Source organism: Sinohyriopsis cumingii, chromosome 5 (assembly GCF_028554795.1).
Source record: "Sinohyriopsis cumingii isolate HCF-2022 chromosome 5, ASM2855479v2, whole genome shotgun sequence".
Taxonomy (NCBI): Eukaryota; Metazoa; Mollusca; class Bivalvia; order Unionida; family Unionidae; genus Sinohyriopsis; species Sinohyriopsis cumingii.
This window is the reverse complement of record NC_142965.1, coordinates 111,509,705-111,522,395: the sequence shown is the minus strand read 5'-3', so window position 1 is coordinate 111,522,395 and position 12,691 is coordinate 111,509,705. Positions and strand designations below refer to the sequence as shown.

Genomic DNA, 12,691 nt, shown 5'->3' with positions numbered 1-12,691 from the left:
TGGAATATGCCGATTTTGATGATATATAATGCATTTATTTAAATTGCCTAAGGGGCCCCGATTGGTCTAAAGCACTCTCTGTTACGGATTACTGCCATCTCACCTGTCTGCATGGGTTCGAGTCTTGGATTCGGCTAATGTGGAGTATGTGAGAAAGCTTACCATTAGCTTCTCGTGGGTCGGTGGTTCTTTCCGGGGTTTTCCCTGGTTCTTCCTCCACCATTAATACTGGCCGCCATGTATAGCCTATCATGTGCTGGAAAATGGCGCTAAACACAACAACAACAACAATATAAATTACCTAACTTTTGGTCAAATCTGTCTAAGGGGCCCCAGGTGGTCTAAAGCATTCTCTGTTATAAATTGCTGCCATCTCACCTGTCTGCATGGGTTCGAGTCTTGGATTCGGCTAATGTGGGGTATGTGAGAAAGCTTGCCAGTAGCTTCTCGTGGGTCAGTGGTTCTTTCCGGGGTTTTCCCTGGTTCTTCCTCCACCATTAATACTGGCCGCCATGTATAGCCTATTGTGTGCTGAAAAATGGCATTAAACACAACAACAACAGCAATATAAATTACCTAACTTTTAGTCAAATCTGCGTAAAGTTTGAGGGATTATTTCTTTGTGTCGGAATATCATATAAATGTACTATAACCACTGACCAAATTGTTTACATCTCCTCTGATTGGTTTGAAAATTTCATGAATATTCATGAAATTTCAATAACCTGCATTTTGTAATAAAGAAAAGCAGTGTCATGTGACCACATCATGATCAATGCTTATTTCCAATGATGCATGAAATCTGTTACTTTTGATGAATATAAAGTAATAATTCCATTAATATAGTGCCAAATATAAAAAGAAAGCATGCCCATTATAAGATAATTTTATTAGCTTTTACAGTACATAAAATGTGTTGCAATCAGATGACCTATATTGATGCTGCAGTGAAAATTCTACACTTGATCAACAGTTTCATCAGATTTCCAGGTAAACTGTCATCTTGTCCATGATAGACTGGGGTTGCTACACTGAGTAGTCATAATGGCTTAGTGGTAGAGTGCCATTCTCACAATCCAAACGTCATGGTTTGATTAATACCTGGACCAGCAAAGGTCATCTTTCATGGTGTGCCCCATGGCAGTATATTCTACTTGCATTGCCATTGTCCTAAATAGTCATCAACTAACTGTTAAACACCAGCCAGTTTGCTACCCAGTTTGCTACCTGTCAAGATGTTGAGGCTATATTTCTCATCCAATTTCAATGAAACTTTGTAAATATGTTTATGTCATCAAAGTCATCAATGAATTTGATTACTAGATAGTGACTGTTCATATTAATTATGCCATTATCTTTGAAAAGAATTTTTATGATATCAGATAAGAAAATAAAGTATGGAGAACAGTTAATATTGGGCTGTGTTCTTACACTGTTGCAACAGATCTGCTTAGCAAAATTATCAATTGTTTAATTATGTTATCCAGTTGAACAAGAGCAGGCCGACATGGGCCTCTTGTCTTCCACCAAACCAACAAGGAATATACTCTATAAATTGCCTCAAAATTGTTGTTAACTTTTATTCTTAAAATTGATCTAACTCCATGTAATTTCACTTTCTCAACATTTTTAATTTTTTCTGAGCTATCTTAGCTAGGAAATGTCAGCCTATATGTTAGCAGTTGTGTTTCTGATTTTTGTCAGATTTAGGAAATTGGGTCATTATGATAGCCAATGATTTTATCATGAGTGAGTTCTGTGCATATTAATGATGTGATAATTTATCTGATTGGCTTAGATTATTACCACTCTAATGATTGTATTTCTGACCAGTTTTTAATGATATTTGGTAAAAAAAAAAGTAGGCTAATACCATCAATTTGTTTGATATATTTTATTCAGAATGTGAAAACTGCTCTAGTGGCCTAGTGGTTAGAGCGTCTACCTTGAAGCGTGAGGTTGTGGGTTTGAACCCCGGCCAAGTCATATCAAAGACTTACAAAAATGGTACTAACAGCTGCCTCGCTAGGCGCTCATCATTAAGAGGTTAGTGTTAGGACTGGTTGGCCTGGTGTCAGGATAATGTGACTTGGTGGGACATCATGCTACATGTCTGCAGCATGATACCCCAGTGCTAGACATCACTATAAACTGCCACACTGCAGACATAGCAGTATGACTGAAAAATTGTTAAAGCTGCATTAAAAATCCTAATCACACACATTAAGAATGTAAGCTGTGCATGCTTATGATGTGATGTTGCATCTGATTGCCCGACTATTTTTGCCTCTCTAGGAACCATATTATTGCTGGGATTGTGATCAAGGATTGTAAAGTGTCCTTATGTCGTCAAGATGTCTTTCAGGTATTATTATTATGAATGAGATATATGCATGCTAATAACTTGTCTTGCATCTGATTGACTGAGATTGACAATAACTTCAGCAAGTACATTTCAGATCAGATTTTGATCAAACATATTGAGTAGTCTTATATTATCAAGATGTGTTGGATGAGTTTGATTATGGGCAAGATATAAGCATATTCATGAGGTAATATTGTGTCACAGTGTCTGAGCATGTTAACCCTCTGGAGACCAAATTTTGATCCGGTTTACTCTAACTTGATATTTAGCTTATATCAGCATTGTAGTACACAGGTTCTTTGATAAGTGAGATCTGTGCACATTCATGAAATGATTTTTCATCAGTTGGTTTCTTTAGATGTAGAGGCTAACATATAATCAAGATCTTGAATGAGTTTGATTATGAACAGGAAGATAAGTAAATTAATTATGAATTTATCTTGGGACAAATAGATTATCAAACTTTACTAAAAGATCTTAAGTTTTGGAGAGGGTTTGTATAGTGTTATGTACCTACAGTACTAAATAAGCCAGCTTAGTGAAATGGTCAGTTGTTAAGTTTTATAAACCATCTGAGCAATATCAAGCCCACATGTGACTCTTGTTTGACACAATGACTGTAATTCTTTCGGATTGGGATGCAATTTAGATATACAAAAATATCAAATGATAGATGAGTTGATTGAGCGATTCAAAAAGGTATATTTTTTGCAGCTGCAGCAGATGAAAAATTAAGAGGTCAAGCAGATGGCCAGAAGGTTGGATCACAGAGAAGCTTTGAGGAGTCACTCAAGTTCACTCAGGCAGTTCAGGATATTGAAGGAACTGGATTTGCTCCACAAGTCTTCAAATCTAGCAGATCTGTATGTTTCTTCTTCGAATACATTATCCAATCATAATACCTTAGGAGTACTACCACTCCCTCACAAATCCAGCCCTCCCAGATACTACTTTTAGCTAAAGAGAGCTAAAAGTTGTCTAATGTCCTATGTGGTGGTTGGGCAGTGATCTTCCCTTGCCTATATAACTAGACAGCAATGAGTAAGAATATACCAGTTATTACTTCCACTTTTGCACAGCATGTTCATTACAACAAGAGACCTTGCTATCCATCTCCACCTTGGAAGCACACCTACAGTTGGAGGAGTCCTTTCACTTCAAGGAAAGTATACTCCATCTCTATTTCCATCTTTTCTCTCTTGCTTTTGCCAACATTTGCTAATTTCTGCCATGTGTATGTGTGTGTGTGTGTATATATATATATATATATATATATATATATATATATATATATATATATATATATATATATATATCTTTAGAGCTCTTTGTTACTTGCATGGGCAGCTATTATATCCCCACTGGATAGGTCCGGGCTGCATTAATTACTTGTGCAAATCTATTATACTTTCAGAACCCATTTCATCCGTGTAAATCCTTCTTTCTAGTACATACAGACGGGCATTATTTGGACTTCATTTTTAGCGCCTTGGCACCATGCTTCAGTGATCTCTTTGTATTCTTACACTTGTACCGAGGCATCTATGAGCCTTCCTACCATTAGCATTATCTATATATTATAATTATTTATACTTAGATAAATATAGAACCTTTACTGCATTGTCTACTTTAACCTAGGCAGTCTTGGTGTCTAGGCATCATGCTTCAATGATTATACCTATCCATGACGTCCTTGACCTCTCTGACACGTGATATTGGCTAAATTCGTCTGCTAACATATTTTTTCAGAAAATATTTTCTTTTGGTCAGCTCAGGCATATTGTAGTATATTTATTAGCATTATACCCTTTATACGGTTCTTTGACATTAGACTGCCTGTTATCACTTACAGGGCCAACGCTAAACTTAGCTCACACTGATGGTAAAATCTAACAATGTGGCAGGGCTTGGCCCATCACGTTTATTTCATCTGCTCATTTTACTTACAGGTTTGAACTATGGGCAAAGCACGGAAGCAGAATTCAAAAGATGGTGATGTCATCAGTCTACATGCTGACCTTTCATCAGTACAGGACTTTTTGGCAGAAAAGGGGGACATCTCGACTGAAGGAGCCACTAAGCACTGGAAAGCAACTAGATCAGAAACTGCCCTAGCACCCAAGTCAACTTCTCCAGACCAAATGTTACTGGCAATTCCTATCAGACTTGAGTCTATTTCACTTGCAGAGCGACAGGGGAAAGAGCTTAACCAACAGACTTTACTTCCCTCTCAACCTTTAGATATACGGGCAGGTTACATGTGTCAAGCATCTCATCTTCATGAATCGGACAATACTTCTTCCACACACTGCCTATTTCTAATAACAACCGGCCTAGGCCATGTTCGAGTTATCAGGAGTGGCAACAACATTCACTTTTTAGGGGTCAATCATACAACAGCCCTTACCCCGGTGCAATGAAACAGGTCTATGTTGACATACCCATGGTCCGCTCCAACACTTTTTCCTCCTCCGGACTCCATTCTGGCATGATGCCTCATTTAGCTCCTCAGGCTCAGCTCATACCCCTAAGGACGATGATGCTTGTTCTCGAAGAACGTCATCGATTCTGGACTTTATGATATCATGTGAAGATTTAGCCTTCCGGGCCTTCATTGAGAAAATATTCCACCTTAATATTCTCAAAGGGCCTGATTTGATCTGGTTGGATTTATCTCCACAGCTCAACAGGTCACACTTCCAGGTCAATCAACAGCTTCTTAAAGACATGGCTTCTGAATTTACCAGGGAAAATTGTTTCCTTTCTGAAGCCGTGCCCCAACGGATGGAGTCTCCTCCAGTCAGGTTACCTAGAAGCTGTCTTATTACCTTAGGGGGGTCAGGGACAGTATCTTCAGGGTAAGGGGATGTCTATCCCTTCACCTCTTATCTATTCTCCTGAGGTATGTAATTGGGTATTGTATTCGAATATATGTTTCTTTGAAAATACTTACCCAATCATAATACACATGCACTCTTCCAGCCTCCCCCCAGTGACATCCTTAGGGAGCATGCCTTCTGTTCCAATAATAACTGGTATATTCTTACTCATTGCCACCTAGTCTTAAAGGCATGGGGAGGTCACTCTGCCCAACTACCACATTGACCAGCAGACATCTTTTTTTAGCTTCCTTTAGCTAAAAGTAGTATTTGGGAGGGCTGGATTTGCGAGGTAGTGGTAGTACTCCTAAGGTTTTTTGACTGGGTAAGTGTTTTCGAAGAAACAGTTTACTATAAAAAAATTGGTTTTCAGGGCATTCTGAAAGACAAATTTATCAATCTGATTTTAAGGTTCTTTAATCACTACATTCTAATAAAAATGCAGAAATGTAACTTATCATCAAAGTTTGAAAGAATTAGCTTTCAGAGGCTTTATTAAACTTATTTTAGAATATGCTTGTTCAGTTTGCCCCCCCCCCCTCGCCAATTTTTTCAGGATGAACTTTCAAAAGTGAACAAGCAGATTTCTTTCATCCAAATTTGACTACACACCAGGAAGTATAAAGACACTGGAATAAGTTAGTCTTGGAATCACATGATCAAACATTTACTGGGAAATAGATTAATCAGTTTTTGTAGAGGTTTGAAAAACACTGCAAACATTCCATGCTGCAGCTTGATCAGATTATAAAGAACTATTAGAAATCAGCCTAAGAGTACCTACCTTTTCATAGACCATAAAAAAATGGAAATTTTTTACCAAAACTATTATGGCAACTCTTCAATCTATGGAAAACTGAATTGATACCATTTCAGACCTGTATGGCCACATTTTTTCTAAAATGTTTTTTCTTCTGCTTGTTGATGATGTACTATGTATTAATGTCATTGTGACATAGCACAAAAATAAGAAAGGTCAGTGACAATTAATGTGCTCCACTATGAATGAGTTAAAAGCATAAAGTGTTAATGTTACCTAATCCATCTTTCTTTCCTCCCTCCTTCCATTTGTCTATCCATCCATCTCAGGAAATTCATATATTGCAAAGGTCAACATTCATTTTCTTTGCATACATTTATAAATTATAGGTTAAAATGTATGTCTTGTGACTAAAATAAAATAATTTCTTTTACTCAATCTTCAATCTTTTTGTGTGTCCTAGGTGGCCACGTGGCTGAAGGTACTAACCTTTAGAGATCATCCAAATTTACTCGTTGTCTGCATGGGTTTGAGTCTCAGTTTTGGCTAACGTGAATATGTAGGAAAGATTGCCAGTAGTTTACTTTGAGTCTTTTTGTTTTTCCCAGGATTTGTCTGATTTCTCTCTCCACCAGCTATTCAGGCCTACATGTATAACCTATCTTGTGCTGAAAAATAGTGTTAAATCCACAGCAGTGTTTGAGCTCAGTTGATAGAGTGTCAGATTTTTAATCAAAGAATTGCAGGTTCATTATCCACCCAGACCAGCATGGAATGGCTGTCTAAGTGTGTCCTTGGGAATGGCACATAGCTCCAATTTCCTCAGCATGTTATAGACAATAATGTGTTAAAATTGTCTTCAGAACTCTCAAAAACATGATCATCCTCTATGTAAATAATTGAAACTTTTGTTCCCGCAAACCTTTTCACAATAAAAATTAGATAATAAGAAAATAATATTACACTTACACAGTGGTGGTAAATTATGAAAAGTAAGAACTCTAGATTTACCACCCCAACAAATACATAAATTCAGTATAGAGTAGTAATGGTTTCTGATATATAAATGTCAAAGATAACAAGAATGATTCAAAGGTATGTTTTGAAAACTTCTTTCATAACAAGGGCCAGAAAGTCCACTGTAACTGTAACCAGACTTTTTTCTGTCAAGCTGAACATTTGAATTTTCATACTTACATACACATTAGCAAAAAGAAGTTCCTTACTCAGTGATTCTTAGTCGCTATCTGTCTTTCTATATATGTCTCTCTCAGGTAAATAAATAAAAACAAATTAAAATCTGATCCTTTCTTCACTGATACGCTATTTTATGCTGCACTGTTGGAACATTCTGTTCTTTTCATTTATTTTCTTGGGTGCCTACTTTCATTTTTTTTTATCGGTACTTCAATTCTTTCATTAGAAAAGGGATTGTATTGTTGCCTCTAGTGGCTGTGAAATCTTTTCAACTTTGACTTTAGTTAATTGTTTTAATATAGCCATTATTGTTATGATGTAATATTAAATATCAGTACTTATATACTGGTACACAAAATCCAAAGATTGGTACACAGCATAAAAAAAAAGTTAATTGATGGTTTATAGCATAGACTATCAGAAATTTAGATTACTTTAGCAATCTGATTTGGAACATTTTTCAGGATAAGAAGAATGAGAAAGTGGAACCAAAAGAAGAGTTCACATTTGGCACAGCGGGAGAGTTACGTCTGGACATGATTCAGAGGAAACCTATCGATATCGATGTCAATACTGAAGAACTTGCTCACCCAGATGTATGTACATAGAAACGTTATGACCATAACCTTTTGCATATGTATAAAACCTTGTTTCAGTGCTTAAATGATAGAAAATTTGCTAAATAAAATCACCAGCTTAAGAAATGAGGGAGCCCTGTGGACTCTTCACATTTTAAATGAGGGTACAGGCCAGGAAATCATAAAAATAATTTGATTCAGTTTTGAACTTGAGATTTTGTGTGAGCCAATTACAAGAGCTTTTCTGTAATGTCTCATTTATCTGGGTGAAATAAAAACTCAGTCCCAAACATAAGCTCTGAGTTTTACAATCACCAGACCTCGAACTGTATACATGGGTTCTTGTTTTTTAAAATAGAGCAGGAAGATTTTAAACAGCTGAGTTCATGGGACTTATCAGATTTTTGTAATGGGGGCTGCATGAATGAAATATGGAGCCATGGTTGCTGTTGTTGTTGTTGGGTTTAACGCCATTTTTCAGCACATGATAGGCTATACATGGTGGCCAATATTTATGGTGGAGGAAGAATCCAAAGAACCACTGACCCTCGAGAAGCTACTGGCAAGCTTTCTCACATACCCACATTGGCCGCAGCCATGATTGCAGTTTTGTTGCTTTTAATAGGAAAGAAACATTGGTTAAATGAGATATAAGAGCTGCTTGAAGGAACTTATAGTACTAATTCAGTTCTCATAGTAAACCTATGCAAACACCATGATATTAAAAATTCAATAACTTAAAATTTATGAGTGCTCATGATCAAACCGATATTTATCAGTATAGATAAAACCTGAATGTTAGCTTTTGTGTAGAAAAAAGGATATGAAACAAGGCATTTTCTGGACCTACATGTGTTTGAAACATTTGATTTCAGTTCCAAACCAGGTGCTTATTTAGTAATGAGTGTTCCAAACTCAAGACTGTTAAAGGACTTAAATTCCATCAATAAAACAATGTCTCTAGTTTTTTCACTTACAACTAGGGTAAGCTCTCAAAAGATTCTTTTTCATAGAACATGACTTTCATTATTAACCAATCCTGGACAGCCAAACCCATATATACTCAATTTTATGTTGACCCATTTCCAGGCTGGTTCCCATTTTTCCATAAAATTAGTACTGTGTCCTATAGCATCTTTTATTATATTTTTCATAGTGAGATTGCAATTTTTAAAAATAATTATGTTTCTCCTATAATACCTGCCTTTAGTAATTATGTTTCTTCTATATTACTTACCTGATCACATTACGTTAGGATAGTTTTCTTTGCTACCTCTGACTCCAGCCCTCCCAGAAAGACAGAAAAACATATTTCTGCCTATAGATTATATAGACCAAGGGAATAAACTCTTACAGGTTAACTCCCTATCTAGCCGCTGGGTGGCTAATACTATATCCAGTTTATTTTTTACTTGATTTATACCTTGAAGGATGCTTGCCCATTGTGGAGATGGGTGGAAGGGATTATCTGTAATGAGATCACATATGTATTATTGGAGAAACATAATTGAAGTTAACGCTATTCACAAAATACTGTACCCCCTCATTATAATGCTGTCCAGGGGAGTCCTAGAATATACTTCTTTATAGTGAGCCTTATAATGAAGTACATGATACAGTACCCCCTCATTATAATGCTGTCCAGGGGAGTCCTAGAATATACTTCTTTATAGTGAGACTTATAATGAAGTACATGATACAGTGCTGCCTCATTATAATACTGTCAATAGGCACCATAGAGCATACTGCCTTAACTTTCTTCAATGAGACTGCTTTATCATAAAATACATGATAAAATACTCATTATAATGATATCCATTGGAGTCATAGAATATATTACCATATTATGAAACTGCCTCGTAATAAAGTACATGATACAGTACTCGCTCATTATAATGAAGGGGCCCCGAGTGGCCGAGTGGTCTAAAGCGTTCTCCATTACGGATCACTGCCATCTCACCTCTGTCTGCGCCGGTTCGAGTCTCAGATTCAGCCAATGTAGGTATGTGAGAAAGCATGCCAGTAGCTTCTCGTGGGTCGGTGGTTCTTTCTGGGGTTTTCCCGGGTTCTTCCTCCACCATGAATACTGGCCGCCATATATAGCCTATCGTATGCTGAAAAATGGCGTTAAACCCCACAACAACAACAACAACAACAACATTATAATGAAATACACAGTATAGTACTCATTAAAATTAAATATATGATAACAGTACTTCCTGATTATGATTCTGTTCGTGGAAGCGGGAGTATACTGCCTTATAGTGAGACTGCATTATAATGAAATACATGATAGAGTACTCCCACATTATAACAAAATACTTGATAGAATACTCCATCATTATAATGGTAACCAAGGGAGCAAGAGTATACTGCCTTGTAGTGAGACTGCCTTATAATAAAGTACATGATAACAGTACTCCCTCATTATAATGTTGTCATGGGAGATATAGTATATACTGTCTTATAGTGAGACCATCTTAAATTGATGTACGTGATACAGTACTCCCTCGCTATAATGCTGTATATGGGAGAATATACTACCTAATTGTGAGACTGCTTAATAGTGAGGTTACCTTATAATCAGGGGCACCAGAGTGGCTGAGTGGTCTAAAGCACTCTCCGTTACAGATCACTGCCATCTTACCTCTGTCTTAGTGGGTTTGAATCTCGGATTCGGCCATTGTGGGTATGTAAGAAATCTTGCCAGTAGCTTCTCGTGGGTCGGTAGTTCTTTCCGGGGTTTTCCCTGGCTCTTCCTCCACCATTAATACTGACCGCCATGTATAGCCTATCGTGTGCTGAAAAATGGCGTTAAACCCCACAACAAAACAAAAAAAAAAAAGTACATGATACAATATGTGCACATTATAATGCTCTCCAAAGGAGTCATAGAATACACTGCCTTATAGTGAAACTACCTTATAATCAAAATACATGATACAAAATACCCTCATTATTATGCTGCTGATGGGAGTTGTAAAATATACTGTCTTATAGTGAAACTTCCTTATAGGAAAAGTACATGATGCAATACACCCTCATTATTATGCTGCTGATGGGGTTGTAAAATAGTATGTCTTATAGTGAGTCTTCCTTATAATGAAAGTACATGATGCAATACACCCTCATTATTATGCTGCTGATGGGAGTTGTAAAATATACTGTCTTATAGTGAGACTACCTTATAATGAAAGTGCATGATACAATACACCCTCATTATTATGCTGCTGATGGGCGTTGTAAAATATACTGTCTTATAGTGAGACTTCCTTATAATGAAAGTGCATGATACAATACACCCTCATTATTATTATGCTGCTGATGGGCATTGTAAAATATACTGTCTTATAGTAAGACTTCATTATAATGAAAGTACATGATGCAATACACCCTCATTAGTATGCTGCTGATGGGAGTTGTAAAGTATGCTGTCTTATAGTGAGACTTCCTTATAATGAAAGTACATGATGCAATACACCCTCATTATTATGCTGCTGATGGGCGTTATAAAATATACTATCTTATAGTGAGACTACCTTATGATGAAAGTACATGATACAATACACCCTCATTATTATGCTGCTGATGGGCGTTGTAAAATATACTGTCTTACAGTGAGACTTCCTTATAATGAAAGTACATGATGCAATACATCCTTATTATTATGCTGCTGATGGGATTTGTAAAATATACTGTCTTATAGTGAGATACATTTGATTCATTACAACTTAATAAAATGGAATCTATGACCATACCTTATGACAGGGACCACGCTATATTGAATATTCTTATAGATATGGAGTGCATTGCATTTGATGACATAGGGAGATGAAAAATATGCTGGTCATATTTTATGTACAGGCAATATCCCTTATTGTATGGAAAATAAGCTTTCACATTTAAATTTAGATTTTTCATCTTTCAGTTCTTTGGTGATCCAGAGGAGAAAATTCAGAGATGGATACAAAAGTTAGGTGCAATGAGGAGAAAGAAATTGGAGGGAGAAGTGCTTACGTGACTCAGTTTCTGGTGCATATGATCATTCTCATTAAAATGTAGATAAGTCCATTTTACGATGACATCGATACAGTTTATCCAAGATGCATCTGGACTGCTGCAGACTGACTTTTAAAAAAAATAATTAATTTGTATCATGCAGATTTAATATCTAAGTAGTGTTGAACCTTGAGTGTGTCTAGGGGATATTCTTCTACTCAAAATTTACAGTGCCACTGTCAATTTGATAAATCCCAATTTGTCTCTGACAGCTCAACCAAGATGCAACACTACATAATTGTCATTTCTTTGAAGCATGGGCAGCACAAAACTATCATTTTTCTTATCGTGTTATTGTTGTCTGTGTCATCATGTGGAAGTTGGCATCTCCATTTGTCTCAAAGTGTTGCATGCAGGGGCACGAAAGTTAATAAATATATTCCTTGACCTCTCACCTTGTATTTTAGAGAAAGGCTTCCAATGTAAAATGTCTATTTTGAACTTCCATTGTGCCCAAAGATTATGCGCTATTGATATCACAACAACTGGTATGACTTTTTAATTTTATGAATAAATCAATAAATATAAGATATATTGTGTATGATATTTATTCCAAGAGAACATATCTTGCATCACACATGTATATTTAGTCATTGTTACTGTATATAAAATAAATACATATAGTCATTGTTACTATACACAAAATAGATAATATATTGTTCATAATACACACACATATTTGTAACATTTACTACTTCATGCCATAAATACTCGCTTACAAAGCAAGTTCAGCTGCAAACATCATAGACCTTGATCTCTCATCATGTAATGCATTGGTAGACCAGGGTCTATATTATTTGTTCCACTGATTACTCTAAATGCTGGTGCATTATACAGTGGCATATCTGGGTCT

At 36.3% G+C, this 12,691-nt stretch overlaps 1 protein-coding gene across 2 annotated transcripts in view; it reads left to right on the top strand.

Moving 5' to 3' along the window:
- LOC149800000 (uncharacterized) overlaps positions 1 to 12,366 on the top strand; it is a 36,215-nt gene extending 23,849 nt beyond the window's left edge. For both annotated transcript variants that reach the window (XM_089959532.1, XM_089959533.1), the window contains exons 7-9: positions 3,080 to 3,228; positions 7,666 to 7,797; positions 11,708 to 12,366. In XM_089959532.1, the coding sequence (XP_089815658.1) occupies positions 3,080 to 3,228; positions 7,666 to 7,797; positions 11,708 to 11,800 (374 nt within the window). In that variant the 3' untranslated portion in view covers positions 11,801 to 12,366. The remainder of the gene's footprint in view (positions 1 to 3,079; positions 3,229 to 7,665; positions 7,798 to 11,707) is intronic.
- The last annotated feature ends 325 nt before the right edge of the window (positions 12,367 to 12,691 follow it).